This window comes from Dermacentor variabilis, chromosome 4 (genome assembly GCF_050947875.1).
Source record: "Dermacentor variabilis isolate Ectoservices chromosome 4, ASM5094787v1, whole genome shotgun sequence".
Lineage (NCBI taxonomy): Eukaryota > Metazoa > Arthropoda > Arachnida > Ixodida > Ixodidae > Dermacentor > Dermacentor variabilis.
The window spans coordinates 166,553,041-166,569,239 of NC_134571.1; the positions used below are offsets into that span (position 1 = coordinate 166,553,041).

Sequence of the window (16,199 nt, forward strand, 5' to 3'; positions counted from 1 at the left end):
CCACACAACCTCGAATCGTCTTTTATTAATCTCTGTTGCGGGCATGTTTTGCTTTCCCCCTGCTATCCATGAACTCATGGGCTTCAAGGAGGCCACATGGGCCTAAGACGACAGCCGGGTAGATATCTTCACATTATAATAAAACGTGTTCCATTGTTTACCTAGCTTTAACAACGCCTTATCGCGGTATGAGTGGCTTTTTGGTGTCGCAGAAGGGTAGTTTGCTAGCACAGCTCAATTTTTTTTTCTCTAGTGCATGACATCATCGATGGCGTATCAGGCTGGTGGCACGCGAATTGCTTCAAATGCCCCCTTGAGTGGTGCTACTTAAGATTATCGTGCGCAACGGTGCGGCAGCACAGGCGTTCCAGAAGAGACACTCGAGCTTTATCTGCGTGCACCAAAGTGCAGTGCAAATAAGGGAAAGCGTTCGTTATAAATACGACCGTCATCTACAACAGCAACTCCGTTCTGGCGAAACCATTTGGTCACGGGAAAAGACATTGGTGGGCGAACATGGTTGACCGTCGCTGTTTTCGCGATATTTGCCTTTCGCTCCACCATGGGCCGCACCTTAGCTGTTTTCTCTCTTAGCGACCGCGCAGCATCAGTAGTCAAACATTTCTTGCAATGATCTGAAATGCACGAGATACATTTGCGTGAAGCTGAAAAAAGACTGGATCGGCTTGTCTTGGCGGCATTTCGGTCGTATATATATATATATATATATATATATATATATATATATATATATATATATATATATATATATATATATATATAGTGCATGGAAACGTAAAGGAAATTACGCATTCCGACGAGCTGAGTGAAAAGCAGCCGCTGTACGAAAGACTGCTCAAAAAATGTTCGTGCAAAATTTTGGCAAAAAATAAATATATACGCCGGAGTGGTGCATGGAGTCTGCCCGAACCTCTGTCTCTGCTACACGCATCTGTTGCCTCGGTCCCGAATGTCGCGACTACGAGTTACATACTTCGGACCTTCCCGCTCGGGACTCACCAGAGACAGTTTAAATAGCCTGCTGTATATTTTTAGGTACCTGCCCAGTAGCGCCATGAAAGCTGAGGAGAAGAAGGCGGAGGGGACGGTGAGGGGGGTTATGGCAAGAATATTCCCTGTGCTGACTAACCATGAGCACGCGGCGAAACGCCTGATGTTGCTGGCCACCCGGAAGTGCACGCTTTTCGAACCAAAATTTTCTCCTCCGCAGACGAACTTGCGAGTTTATTTCCTAGGACGAAAAAAACGGGCAAGCTCGCACTTGGTCGCGCGAGGTTCGAAACAGCGAAGCTGGTCGATTAGAGGCTATTCCGGCGATTGCTACAGGTTGTAACTTGGGTGCTACACAGCGGCATCTCGTCGTGGTCGCTGGCCTCCGGGAAGGAGTCTCGCAGCACACGCATGCCTTGTGCACGTCTCTCGACAGACCGAACCGTGTTGAGCGTCGATAGGTTCGATCAAACCACAGTCGATTGCACACTCGGCAGGAATGTGCCAACTCCAACGAGGGGAACTCGCGTTGAAACCGAGCGTTGGCACACACGGTTGAAGCGCGAGCTCGGCGTCGCTCGTTCTCGGCCTCCCGCACTGCAGGGTCTTGGCGCAGTCGTCGATGCTTCGCAGCGATCCTGGCTCTCTCTCTCGACTGGCGTATATTTTGGGTGTTCGCGTAGTCGCCACCTCTTGATTTCGGCCTCCCTGGCCAAGTAGGTCGGATCGGCCCGTCGTTGCCGTTGTTTCTCCCGCATCCCAGCAAAGTCTAGTTTTGCGATGCGCAAGCTCTTCTTCTGCAGTATGAACTTTCCCAGGCCGCCCCACGGCGTTAACTCCGTTAAGTGACGGAGCGCCGCCGAGCACACGCTTTCATATCCTTTTCAAGGTCAAGCGCATGCGCATTCCTAACCGTTATCACAGTGCATTTGCAGATCTCTACACGGCGGCGAAACCGGCTGCGTGCAATGTCTCCGTCGATGGGCATCGGTGGAGTTTTGTGATACGCGGTCAAATTTACGCCGAGAAAGAACAGCTTCGCTGTTAAAAAAAGGAGATATCATATGGGACCTACGCGATTCCCAACAATTTCAGATGTCTGCCTCAAGTCGGCGTTGGGTGCTCGCACGGTTCAGGTTTAAAGCGCCCCTAGTGTACTTCTGGCACTTTGCATCATCATCATCATCATCATCATCATCATCATCATCATCATCATCAGCCTGGTTACGCCCACTGCAGGGCAAAAGCCTCTCCCATACTTCTCCAACAACCCCGGTCATGTACTAATTGTGGCCATGCCATGCCTGCAAACTTCTTAATCTCATCCGCCCACCTAACTTTCTGCCGCCCCCTGCTACGCTTCCCTTCCCTTGGGATCCAGTCCGTAACCCTTAATGACCATCGGTTATCTTCCCTCCTCATTACATGTCCTGCCCATGCCCATTTCTTTTTCTTGATTTCAACTAAGATGTCATTAACTCGCGTTTGTTCCCTCACCCAATCTGCTCTTTTCTTATCCCTTAACGTTACACCTATCATTCTTCTTTCCATAGCTCGTTGAGTCGTCCTCAATTTGAGTAGAACCCTTTTCGTAAGCCTCCAGGTTTCTGCCCCGTAGGTGAATACTGGTAAGACACAGCTATTATATACTTTTCTCTTGAGGGATAATGGCAACCTTCTGTTCATGATCTGAGAATGCCTGCCAAACGCACCCCAGCCCATTCTTATTCTTCTGATTATTTCCGTCTCATGATCCGGATCCGCCGTCACTACCTGCCCTAAGTAGATGTATTCCCTTACGACTTCTAGTGCCTCGCTGCCTATTGTAAATTGCTGTTCTCTTCCGAGACTGTTAAGCATTACATTAGTTTTCTGCAGATTAATGTTTAGACCCACTTTTCTGCTTTGCCTCTCCAGGTCAGTGAGCATGCATTGCAATTGGTCCCCTGAGTTACTAAGCAAGGCAATATCATCAGCGAATCGCAAGTTACTAAAGCATTCTCCATTAACTTTTATCCCCAATTCTTCCCAATCCAGGTCTCTGAATACCTCCTGCAAACATGCTGTGAATAGCATTGGAGTTATCGTACCTCCCTGCCTGACGCCTTTCTTTATTGGGATTTTGTTGCTTGCTTTATGGAGGACTACGGTGGCTGTGGAGCCGCTATAGATATCTTTCAGTATTTTTACATACGGCTCGTCTACACCCTGATTCCGTAATGCCTCTATGACTGCTGAGGTTTCGACAGAATCAAACGCTTTCTCGTAATCAATGAAAGGTATATATAAGGGTTGGTTATATTCCGCACATTTCTCTATCACCTGATTGATAGTGTGAATATGATCTATTGTTGAGTAGCCTTTACGGAATCCTGCCTGGTCCTTTGCTTGACAGAAGTCTAAGGTGTTCCTGATTCTATTTGCGATTACCTTACTAAATAGTTTGTAGGCAACGGACAGTAAGCTGATCGGTCAATAATTTTTCAAGTCTTTGGCGCCCCTTTCTTGTGGATTAGGATTATGTTAGCGTTCTTCCAACATTCCGGTACGCTCGAGGTCATGAGGCATTGCGTATACAGGGTGGCCAGTTTCTCTAGAACAATCTGTCCACCATCCTTCAACAAATCTGTTGTTACCTGATCCTCCCCAGCTGCCTTCCCCCTTTGCATATCTCCCAAGGCTTTCTTTACTTCTTCCGGCGTTACCTTCGGGATTTCGAATTCCTCTGGACTAATTTCTCTTCCATTATCGTCGAGGGTGCCACTGGTACTGTATAAATCTCTATAGAAATCCTCAGCCACTTGAACTATCTCATCCATATTAGTAATGATATTGCCGGCTTTGTCTCTTAACGCAGCACTTTGCATACGTAACATTTTTACACGCATTGTGTAAGAAACACTGCCCCCATACATCATATCTTTTACACACATGGCAACGATACGCTCCGCGCAAAAGACTTCGTGACGCCAACAAGGTCATGTGCGTGGCGTCACTACGGCGAAAGCTGTCGATCACTCGCTCGGGATGATGATGATGATGATGATGATGATGATATTTATTGGCATCCCCTTGTAACGGGGTGGCGACAAACAGACACCTTAGTGTGCTTGATCTAATCAGGTTTTATTATATTGTCACGTGGTGGTGACGTTGAATAACACAGTAGCAATACTGTGAAAGACAAAACTAACTTTTATTGGTCGAACCTGTGCCCACAAAAACAGGCTACACTTATAGCACAACGATAGCGGCGAAGACGGTCGGCGATCGTCGAAAATCTGCTCAACGGGTCAAGCGCGTCGGCTTTTATACAATAATCGTCGAATGTTCCAGACTAATCGTTGTGACCCGCGTGCCTTCCACGAAGTTCTACACCATTCGCGTCAGGTGATGAAATCAGATAACATAAGGTTCGGCGACAACAGACAGCGGATAGAAGCATCGATAACTTTCCAGAAACTTCGGATACATGCAGGCGCGTCCCGCGCTGTGCGATAACATTTGTTAGGCAGCGAAACGTGGTCGCCCGATAAAGATAAGTACACGTGTCAATATCTATCGCAGCCTACAATGTTGCCTATCTCCCCTTGATCCTTCCTTTCTTCTTTAAAAGCAATATCTATATTAAAAAATATATATATTGTACTGGGAAGATAGCGCCAACGTGTGGAGAGCCTCAGCTGTATGTTCTGAGCAGGGATGGTGGCCTGATCTATCGTGTGCCGCCGATCCTTTCGTGAAGCTTCCGTTTAGTCGGCGCCCCGCGGAGGAAAATTTGCGTCGGACAACGAAGTAACCTTTCCGCTCTTTGCTCCTCGCCGCGTACTCTATCCAACTCCATGCAGTGAAAGCTACTGGCGTATCAAGAGTATCAAGAGTCCATCTAGTGGACATGTCCATTTTGTCTGCTGCTGAAGTTCTGATTGGCTGGTCTGCGCGGCACGTTCGCAGCAGCCAGAGGCCACAGCCAATCAGCACTTCAGCCGCAGACGAAATGGACAGGTCCACTAGGTGGACTCTGACAGAATACCGCCCCTGTAGTCACTGTGTTGATACGCCAGTAGCTTTCACTGCATGGAGTTGGATAGAGTACGCGGCGAGGAGGAGAGAGCGCCTGCTGGGAGGCTGTCGCGAAGGCGAGGAAGAAACCGCTACGCCCTCGTGGTATAGTTCATCAAACGCCCGTAATTTTGTTATCGCGACCATTTAGCAACAGTGGCTATGCCGGGGTTACGCACGAACAGCCAAAATCTTCAAGTATGATCTTTCAATCCTCGCCAACATACACGATTCTCACCCCCGCGTGGGAGAAGGAGCTTCTGTTGAGGTGAACCGGTAAAATGCTGAACAGATCGACTAATCCATTCACAGACCATTCACTTGGCGCGCGAAAAGCTCCCCAACTGGGCGATCGAGATTGCCGGTGCAACTTAAGTTAGAGCCCGACGAAAGCAAAGACAGGAACGTGGATATGCAAAGGATAGGAAAGGAGAAAGATATACTAAATACGATGTGGTTCGTTGAAGCCCGAATACGTGCCTCCTTTGAAAAAGACGCCCCTCTGCGTTCTTGACCTGTCGCTAACTAGACGGCTTGAAGCGATGGGGGCCCATTCATGATACACATAATGAAAACACTTGATTCCACCTCCGAGACCTAACAGGCGTTGACTACGTGGGTGCAGGAAGACCAGAGCTTCCTTTTGAGCCTCGACTCACCCTCCCCAGCACCTCAAAAACAAGACTTTTCAGTGCCAGAACAGACTACATGTATGCGAGCCGGCGTCAGTGTCAGCGAGCCCCCCTATACGTCAGCTACAGCACTCAATATACTGTATTTTAAGTACCTTTGTGAGCACTTCGGTATTTTAGAAATACTTTCGTAAAACAATATTTAGTACAGTAACTGAAGTACTTTTTGGTGGTATTTTGTACTGTTTAATTAGACTAGTCTTCGAGACCCTCCAATTGGAGTTCACTGGCTGCAGATGCAGGAACGCCTTGGCTCGGTACTTCGCTCGATCGTATATCGCGTGTACTGGCATTTTACGAGCCATCGCTGCGTGACGTCACTGTGAGCCGACTTTGTGAAATATGTGACAAATCAGCGCGCGAAACGCAGGTACGCTGCAGTTTTAATGTAAATTTTATTCTTGGCGAGTTTTATTTCCGACTATATATATATATGCGTAACGATCTTTGTGGGTCGATACCAAAGATGGCGCCGTCTAAAAACGACAAAAATTAAATTATAGGGTTTTACGTGCCAAAACAACTTTACGATTGTGAGGCACGCCGTGGTGGAGGACTCAGGAAATTTCGACCGCCTGGGGTTCATTAACGTGCACCTAAATCTAAGCACACGCGTGTTTTCGCTTTTCGCCCCGATCAAAATGCGGCCGCCGTGGCCGGGATTCGATACCGCGATCTCGTGCTCAGAACCCCAATACCATAGCCCCTGAGCAACCACGGCGGGTTAACGTCGTTCACGGCTCTCCTCAACAAAAAAAAATCCTTTAAAATTTCTCGGAATTAACATTCGTCTCAAAAGAATGCTATTCGCATACTTGCGTAGCCATCGTAGATGAGTTCTCTGCTCGAATTTTTATGACGGCCGCGTGCGACCGCGTTGGCACGACTGTGCTTCGGGCAAGGTGGCGAGCTTTCCTCTGCAGCCGACTGCTCTCCGCACTAAACGAGGAGCACCGAGTGTAAATATTCGGCAGAGATCTGTCAGGTAGAGAACTAGAAGAGTGGCCTTCGCCACCTCAACCGAGAATGCAGTGACGTGTATGGCAGAACTGTGCGAACTCTTCGACCACCAGATTAGGCCCTGGAACGGCGCCGTCGTTTTGGAGGAAGAAAGCAGCCCGCCGCGGGAGGTATCCTCGTTTATAGAGTCGTGGCACAATCAAGAACGCGCCGGGAAACGTCAATCTCTCGTCGGCAACTGTTCCCGCCGTCAATTTTCCAGGACATGCGCAAGGCCTCGGAACGCCTATCAGACGACGATTGCCCGTTACGCTTTGCATATACGCGGGCTTGTTGTTCTTTTTCTCTGTTTTTATCGTTAACATAATTTTTCAACATCACCCGTGGCATATATGCATAGCAAAATTACATCCTCTTGAGCTTTGTACACCCTGATACGCTTGTTATCTGCACGAAAATCGAAATTAATATTTAATTACTTAATAAAGGCTTGCTAAATAACGTTTAATGAAACTACATTACAACACACACTGTTCTTGCGAATTGTATCGGGCGCCTTTGAAAATCATATCAACTTGGAACTAATTCTGAGGACACCAGTTTAGATATATGCGCTCACAATGTTTGCGACGATGTGCGTTGATGTTTCAGTAATTTTTCAGCTGTAATGCATGCAAACTCGTTTTGTTAAAAAAGTAAGTGGAACAGTGCCTTTTTACCGGAAGTTTAACAACGCTTATTTCGAAACTGACGCGTTTCAATACTTTCGTTATTGCATATGCCTTACGAAATCACGGGCTTCAATTCGTGCGTTGGAAATGTATGCTAAAGTAATTAGTTAATAATGTTATTAGGGACTTTCTTTAATAAGCCAATTATGCATTTTCATTTCCAGTGTAACCAATATCCGCCTCTTCGACTAATATAACTCAATTTGTAGTTTTCTGATATATGCATGTGCCTATACATATATAGGCGATATTTAAAAAAAAAATTTACGTTAAGGTTAAAATAAAACACCTGGTATATGTGTAATGTTTACTTGCCAAAACCACTTTCTGATTATGAGGCCCTCCGTATTTAATGATGGACTCCGGAAATTTTGACCACCTGGGGTTTATTAGCGTGCAGCTAAATCTAAGTACACGGGTGTTTTCGCCCCCATCGAAATGCAGCCGCCGTGGCCGGGATTCGATCCAACGACCTCGTGTTCAGGAGCCCACCACCATAGCCACTAAGCAACCACGGCGGGTTTGTATTTGTAATGTGTAGCACTCAGTGTGAACACCACCCGCCGTGGTTGCTCAGTGGCTATGGTGTTGGGCTGCTGAGCACGAGGTCGCGGGACTGAATCCCGGCCACGGCGGCCGCATTTCGATGGGGGCGAAATGCGAAAACACCCGTGTGCTTAGATTTAGGTGCACGTTAAAGAACCCCAGGTGGTCAAAATTTCCGGAGTCCTCCACTACGGCGTGCCTCATAATCAGAAAGTGGTTTTGGCACGTAAAACCCCAAATATTATTATTATTAGTGTGAACACCGAGTGTCCGCTGTGAACATTATGCTGCACTGCATTATCGTCCGCTGCACACCAACATGCAACGTAAACATATTCTGAATAATCCACCGCCCAAGATCATCATATAGGCATAACAGCCAAATAACGTCCTACGGATACCCCATGCATGCGTGAACGTCGAATATTTGAGTGCTGCATCTAATGTTTGCCCCGGGATGCATTAAGAAAAATAAGCACGGATTTTAACGTCCGACGAATTTCCATTGTGATATCATCTTCTTTCCCGTGTTTGCGCAGCCTAGAACTACCATACCCAGAGAGAAATCTGGGGAATTATTAATGCGTAAGAATTTATATGCTCACCCAACGAGGAAAACCGTCCGTCCCTTAAGACGGTCGCTTTCAAGTTAGCGCCCGAAGCAGAGAATGATTTCGCCTTCGTGCTGCCTCTCACTTTAAGCGGCGAGAACACAGTGGCTCACGAAGCTATCAGCATTCGGCTGGTCCTGCCCACAGCGTAGGTCGCTTTCAAAATAGGGGCTCGCGCGTCTCTCTTCAACCCGAACTAAGTGGCGAGAACACAGCGCTCACGAAGCTATCAGCACTCGGCGCTGGCTCTCTCCATCGCAGATCACGTTCAATATACGGGCCACACTGCCGTGCCATACGCAGCCGTCGCCGGAGTTCGGTTGATCACGGTTAATGATGTTCCATCGTGGATGGATAAGGCGCTAGAGAGCGATAACGGCTCACAATGATCGAAACGTCATCAGCGCACGGGGCGCCAGCACATGCAGTACTTTGCTTGCGTCATCAATTCGCCTTGCGCCGCCGTTCGCAGCAGTTAGTGTCGCCGCAGCGCTGCCGTTTGTATTGGCCGGATCAAGTTACATATAACATTGAAAATGACACCGGGCAGCGTGGAGATGAGCAAGTGGCACAATGCTTAGAGGCATATGCTTGACAACTCGCAGAGGAGTTTCTGCGTGATATTTTCTATTTTTTTCTTTTGTCTGGGGACTCTCGCTTCTCAAAATTTGCCTTTGATACGGAGGACGACGCGCTTTCCTCCCGTTTAACAACCGCTTAAACTTGCGTCCAAACGGGACCATAGCTGCCGATACCAAGTCCGTAATGGCGAAGCGTCAGTTTATTGTCGTCGGTGGCTGGCCCGTGTCACGGAGGCGGCGCGAAACACAGTGTTTGCCGTTCCGCAGTGCGCGACGGTAGCAGTATACGTTCCACATGCATGGGCACGCAGACTGTCGCAGCCCAGCCTGAACAAGAACTTCAGCATATGCAAATGAATATTTTACAATAAAACGAATTCACAGTAACAACGTGTCATGGGTCTGCGGCCGCTAAAGCGGCACCGACCTATAAGCCCGCGGATTTCTATCGCTATCTGACGGTCATCCAAATGCCCGAAACTGGCAGTCTTCGGGATGTCGAGTGGTCATTTGTGGCTCATTGACGATCCCGCCATTGCCCCTGAAGAAGGAGCCTATTCGGGTCCGAAACACTGGGTCTTTAAAATGCAGTTAGATCAGTTTCGTCATTCTTAATTCAGACGAGAAGGAGCAACAAGCTTGAGCAAACGACGACAACTTTCCATCCACAAATCGCCAGCTGAAACATGTCAGGCAACACTGAAAGTGCCGTTGCAAGATGTTAAATCATTATTGGAGTAATCCTTCCTTTCAACGTTCCCTTCTTATTTTTTATGAAGCACGAAACTTGCTGCGCCGTAGAGCGGCTTTCATGAATAGGCGGCGATATTTTCGAAAAGCTAATATGCTGTATAACTCAATCTTTTTTAAAAGCAGCACTTTTTGAGGGACAGCATTCGTCGCAAAAGTTGCCAGGCGCCAATCCCGCCTCCTCCGAACTCGCAGCCTATGGTACATCTGAGATATCTATATCTCAGATTTTGAATTTTCCACAAGTGTGCCTGGGTGTAAGTGTAGCAACCGGACACACGACACGTATATATACGCGTCGTGTGTCCGGTTGCTACACTTACACCCAAGGCACACGTGTGAAAAATTCAAAATTTCCACCAGGCGGTCTATATCAAATATACCGCAAATTGTGGAGCAGACGTGCACCTGAAAATTTGCAGAAAATTTTGACCTCACTATATAGCTCGACCTCGACAAATTCGTATATGAGTGAGCTTGGTGTCAGAATTTTTGACCCCCATTAGCAGCATTTCCGGAAGTCGCAGATCTTACATAATTATCATAAATCTTGCCTAAATCATGGCGGCACGCGCAGGACTCGGCGAGACCCCACCCCACGGACCATGCCGTGGGGTGGGGTCTCGCGGTGGTGGTGCCCCGTTGCCCCTTTAGTGTGCTGTAGGCGCCGGCAAAGTGTACTAAAGAATGACATGGAACCACATATACCTGCCTCCATCGCTGCGCCATTTTTAAAGAAGTGTGCCTTAACCATATCATGCCACGCCACTCCTCTCTATGATACGCTGTAGGCCTTGAGGGTATTTACAGTAAATAAATATAAAGAAACATGTTTACACTTACTTTCTTTTTTTGCGCCAATTCTCGCTTCGCTCACAATCTGGCAGAGGGTCTTAGTGACTCGCCTGAGGCCTCCGTTTGACGGTATTGCTTTTATCCTCGCATTCTGAATGATCCCATAGGAGCACACCACGCACTAAGTGTAAATTCCTTTCCGCAGAAAGAAGCGTACGTGAAGGAAGAAGCTGGAGCCGTGCGCAGAGAGAAGTGGTGGGCCTGCGTGGAACGCACTGCATGCAAGAAGCGCTCCCGCCGTTTTGGAGCGTCAGTGGGATGCATGAACTGCGAAGGTACGAAATGAAAGCAGCTACATCTGCGAACTCTGACGTTAATTTTGTCTGGAATATTGCAAGTAGTTCGTTTTCTTGTCTTTTTTGACGCGAGAGGTCTATGGGTGGTTGCTTGCCAAGACAGCATGTAACAAAATATTTTGTACTATTCTCGCTGATATCTTTGCAACCGTACTCCCCAAGTGCCTTGCTTTGGTACCAGGGTGTATTGTTTGATCGCGCACGCATCGCGTCCATAGATGGCGCCCTTGTCGCGCCATGAGGGAAGACTACAATGAAGCTGTGCAGGGTGATATGGGCTGGACTAGTTTTGAAGTGAGGGAAGGTCGCAGTAAAATTGAGTATGAAGAACGGCTGGGAAATATGGAAGAAAGTAAATGGGCTGGGAGAGTGTTCAGGTATCTGTTCAAGAAAAACATTGATTCACAGTGGAGGAAAAGAACCAGCAAGTATGCGGCCTGTAGGTTGGGCAACACAGAACAAAGAAGGTCAAACGGAAAGTCAGAGAGGCTGAAATAATGTCATGGGTGGCGGCAATGGAAAACAAACCTGCCATGAGTAACTACTTAAGAGGAAAAAACGAAATCAGGAAAGAAACCATTCATGATAACTCAAAGGGAATTGCTCATTACCTTTCGAAGCGAGATCGGGATGCCTTAGAACAGATATAAGAAGGAAGAAGAAGCATGTGCTTGCTGCGGGAAAGCTAGGGAAACTATGGAGCAAGTTTAATTGGAATGTGAAGACGTCTACCCAGCAGTCGATTTAGGCACCACTGGCCTCCTTGAAGCCCTTGGGTTCAGCGGGAGCAGTGGTAAAGTAAACATGTCCACAATAGGCATTAGCAAGAGGCGATTGGAGGATTGGTGGAAGAAAAGTAGGGAAACGACAAAAGACGGAGACGTACGAAAGCACATTTCGCAATAGGGGATCAGAAAATTTGGGTGTGGTAGTTCACAGTGTTCTTTTTTTCCTTTTTTATTGTTTAACCTAGGTAGGACATTAGTCAGTATAATAGCAAGAGCTTGGTGGCGCAACCCACCGCCCCGGTAGTTCCAAAGGGGAGCCTCATAACATCCATCCATCCATCCAGCATTACGCAATCAGAGCCACATATATTCAAACCCCTCGCTCGGCGTTCAGTGGCACAGCTCGGCAAGTACATAAGTCGATCCGAGCGGGAGTCGTCGAATTTGAGACAGCTCCCTCAGCCATAGTAGGTATAATCTATTAAACTCAAACTTGTGCTCATCAGCAGTCATAAGGCTTATGGCGTTTTTCACTGGTCGATCTGGAGCGGCCGCCGAAATCCTCGAGCGAGCGCTCGGGTTTCCCAAATCCGAATCGGCCAGTGGAGCGCAAAAACGCTCCGCGGGGGATCACACAGCAAGTCTGCGTACACGTTGCACAAACCGGTTCCGGAAACCATGCCCGACTTCTGCTCTGTGCGTTTCCACGGCAACCAAACTCACCGTCCCCCGTGTGTAATTTGAGCGCGGCAGTCGCATAGTCCGTCATTTCCATGTCGCGCCCGCAAGTATTGTGCATGGACAACGTGCATAGAAGGCTTCGTACAGCACCTGCGTCACATCGTAATCGCTGTCGTCCGAGCACTCATCGCTAAACGCGAGCACTGCACCAGCACCGAACGCAGCCATTTTGCGAAGCAGTCTTGTGCGTACCAACCGGGTACCGATTTCGCTTGAAGACGGAAGTGACGCGGACTATTTCCGCCCGAATCCGCGCCTCGGCGGCGGAGCAAGTGATAGCGATCCGGCGCGGAGCGAGTTGATCCGAAACGACCAGTGGAACGCGCGAACCCGCTCCAGATCGACCAGTGAAATTCGGATTCGTTGCCGCGGAGCAATAAATCCTGCTCCGAATCGACCAGTGAAAAACGCCATTAGAAATGTGAATTTCGCCCCCCCCCCCTGTCATTTCACGCTTTTTCGGCTGTGGCAGCCCTGTGTTATGGCGTTTTTCACTGGTCGATTCGGAGCAGGATTTCTTGCTCCGTGGCAACGAAACCGAATTTCACTGGTCGATCTGGAGCGGGTTCGCGCGTTCCACTGGTCGTTTCGGATCAACTCGCTCCGCACCGGATCGCTCTGACTTGCTCCACCGCCGAGGCGCGGATTCGGGCGGAAATAGTTCGCTTCACTTCCGGCTTCAAGAGAAATCGGTACCCGGTTGGTGCGCACAACATTGTGTTGGTTCGCAAGATGGCTGCGTTCGGTGCTGCTCGTGCTGCTGCAGCGCTCGCGTTTAGCGATGAGAGCGCGGACGACAGCGATTACGAAGTGACGCAGGTGCTGTACGAAGACTTCTATGCACGTTGTCCATGCACAATCCTTGCTGGCGCGACATGGAAATGACGGGCTATGCGACTGCCACGGTCAAATTACACACGGGGGACGGCGAGTTTGGTTGCCGTGGAAACGTACAGAACGGAAGTAGGGCATGGTTTTTAGAACCGGTTCGTGCGACGTGTACGCAGACTTCCTGAGTGATCCGCCGCGGAGCGTCTTTGCGCTCCGCTGGCCGATTCGGATTCCTGAAACCCGAGCGCTCGATCGAGGATTTCGGCGGCCGCTCCAGATCGACCAGTGAAAAACGCCATTAGACACGCAGGGTCCGGAAATGGCTTGAAGAGACTCGGGTAGCAAGACGGAGCGATTCCCACCATCTTTGACCACTGCGGGTACAGTCTGAACAGGGAGCGAACAGAATTGCGAGATTAGGTCAGCCACTAGCTGTATCATAAGGCCAGTATATAAGCTTCCTAATGTGCGAAAAAAACATCATGCGCCTTGCTTTGGTATGGTTCTGTGGAGGAAAGAAGCCATTACGCAATCATGCACGTGTCAGCCGGGTGTGTTCAGAGGCGTTACTCGGCCGTGCGTTTTTCGATGCGTGTATGGGCGTGGTCGCGTTTGAGGGATCCCACTGTGCCATATAGCAGGTATAATTCCTCGAACTCAAACCGGTTCTCAGCCATATGGCTTACATTTGTAGCAGAAATTTCATGCATGCTTGGCTATTGCCCCTGCGTTTGACACGTAGTGTTTAGAAATGGCATGGGGAGACTCGGGCAGCAGGATAGAGGGATATACCCAGTTCCTTTTACCACGGCGAAACGTGTCCGTTTCCACAGGGAGCGCAAGTGCGAGAGATTGAGGCTAGCACAGGAGCCCCAACGCCAAACCATCAACGATTGCGGCCGCTGCGGCGGTGTGGAGCGACTCAGGGCTGTCTGATGGACTCTGGGACGCTACCAGTAGGGGTGTTGTTTCTGACATCTAGTGGCCTCAACTGAACAACCTCTGCAAAACAAACGGGCCAACTCCGAATAAGGCGCGAGAAGGGTTGCAAGATTAGACCGCAAAACTTCCACTAGCTGTATCATAAGTTAAGCATGTGAGGTGCGTAAATGCGTAGTAAGATGCGTGAATCATGTGTGAAAATTGCAATTTGTTTACGTCATTTATCTTCCTTAGTGCCCATTCCACGACCCCATTGCAGCTGCTTCCCTGATACAGCCAACCCAATTTTATTTTTGTCTAGATCAAACCAAGTATGGCGTTTCTTTTGCATTATGTTTACCAGCATGTTCTCGTAATTTCAACTGAAACTGCTATATAGTATGCTAGAATAGCCACTGCACATGAAAAAAAATCACTTTTGAAAACAGAACTGAACAACCAGTTTCGATTTCAATTTCGTGATGTCAATTCGGCCGGATTTGGTGGAGGCGCAGTTTCGCACAACCTATCAGTTGCATCAGCCGACCAACCGCACTCTCGTAGCACATTGGGGCAGCGCGAGTGGCACGCACGCCGATCTTGACGCTGTTGTTGGGTAAAGTATGCCGTCGGCCGCTGCCAAGATCGAGAAACCGGCCTCTTTGGAGGGCCAGGACTCCCTCAAGAGCATCGTGACCATTTTCGAGAAGAAGACAAGGAACCTCGAAAAGCGCAAGGTACTCTCCCTGTCCCACCACTTTTTGTACTTAGCCGTGTCGGCGACCACGGCCCTACACGTCATGCTAAGCCTAGGTTACCTGCGCAGCCCTTATCCAGCACGTAACACACACTGCACGAGGTGTTCTCGCAGTTTTCAGACCCGGTGTCCAGTACGGCAGGCGCTGACAATTGCCTTGCATTTCACATTGGACAGTTTCAGGCAGGAGAGGAATGTTTTTAAGCCTAAATTGTTGCAGCGCACGCGAGCTATCGTTTCGTTCATTTGCGGTTGTATCGGCTGTCGTCGGCCCCGAGAGAGAATGCTCGTCAGTTTGAATAACATTCCTCACCGTGTCAGCGGATCTCGAAGTTTTGTGCGCTATTTGCCACTCTTGCACCTTTGTGACACGGAAGCATGACCCCCTCGCACACGGGCCTAGTTGCATGGCAGGCAGGGCAGCTACGCCCGGGCGCCCACGTTTTTTTGGTAGTAGGGCGCCGGTTGTGAATGAATAGGGAGAAAGCGTTGTTCACTCGTGGTGCACTCTTTTCTCTGATCTTTCGCGCAGGGGAAGTTGGAGCTCCTGAAGAAGGAACTGGAACAAGGGAAGGAACTCAACGAGGACCAAAAGGTGCGTCATGTCGCTCGCTGTTCCCGCCGCCGCCCCGCTTTGTCCACTTTCTGCATCGCACCTGCCGTTTGTGCGGCCGCTTGCAGGTGCCGCTACAGCCACATTGAGCGTTGGCCACATCGCACGGTCGTCTTGAGTGAGCGTGCAGTTGCCGCACCCCGTGATTGCGTTGGGTTAATCTCGAACACTGCGCCGACCCCGTTAACGCCGACATTAATTCACGACGTGGTTTCATCGGACGGTGCATGTTTCCCTTGAGAGGGACGATCGTGTGGCAGCGCAGCGTGCCATTCATCGTGTAGTACATTGCGCCCTAATCGGCACGCGCGTATCATAGTTGCGATTTCAGTTTTGAGTGTGCTGGTCGCCCCATGGAGCGTTGACTTGCAAGATAGCGCACATGTGTGAACATGTGTGAACAACGTGCGAGTCGAGTCACTGTGTCAGCTTTTTCTTTTTTTTAAAAGCAGAAAGCTCAGTCTACCACTTTTGTCTACTTCCTAGCTAAACTGCCACTTCCGGATTTGACCT

At 49.0% G+C, this 16,199-nt stretch overlaps 1 protein-coding gene across 1 annotated transcript in view; it reads left to right on the forward strand.

The window, feature by feature from the left end:
- The first annotated feature begins 14,871 nt into the window (after positions 1-14,871).
- The window catches only part of LOC142579919 (caprin-1-like), a 34,666-nt gene continuing 33,338 nt past the window's right edge, over positions 14,872-16,199 (forward strand). The window contains exons 1-2 of the mRNA XM_075690592.1: positions 14,872-15,053; positions 15,606-15,668. Of these exons, the coding sequence (XP_075546707.1) occupies positions 14,940-15,053; positions 15,606-15,668 (177 nt within the window). The 5' untranslated portion in view covers positions 14,872-14,939. The remainder of the gene's footprint in view (positions 15,054-15,605; positions 15,669-16,199) is intronic.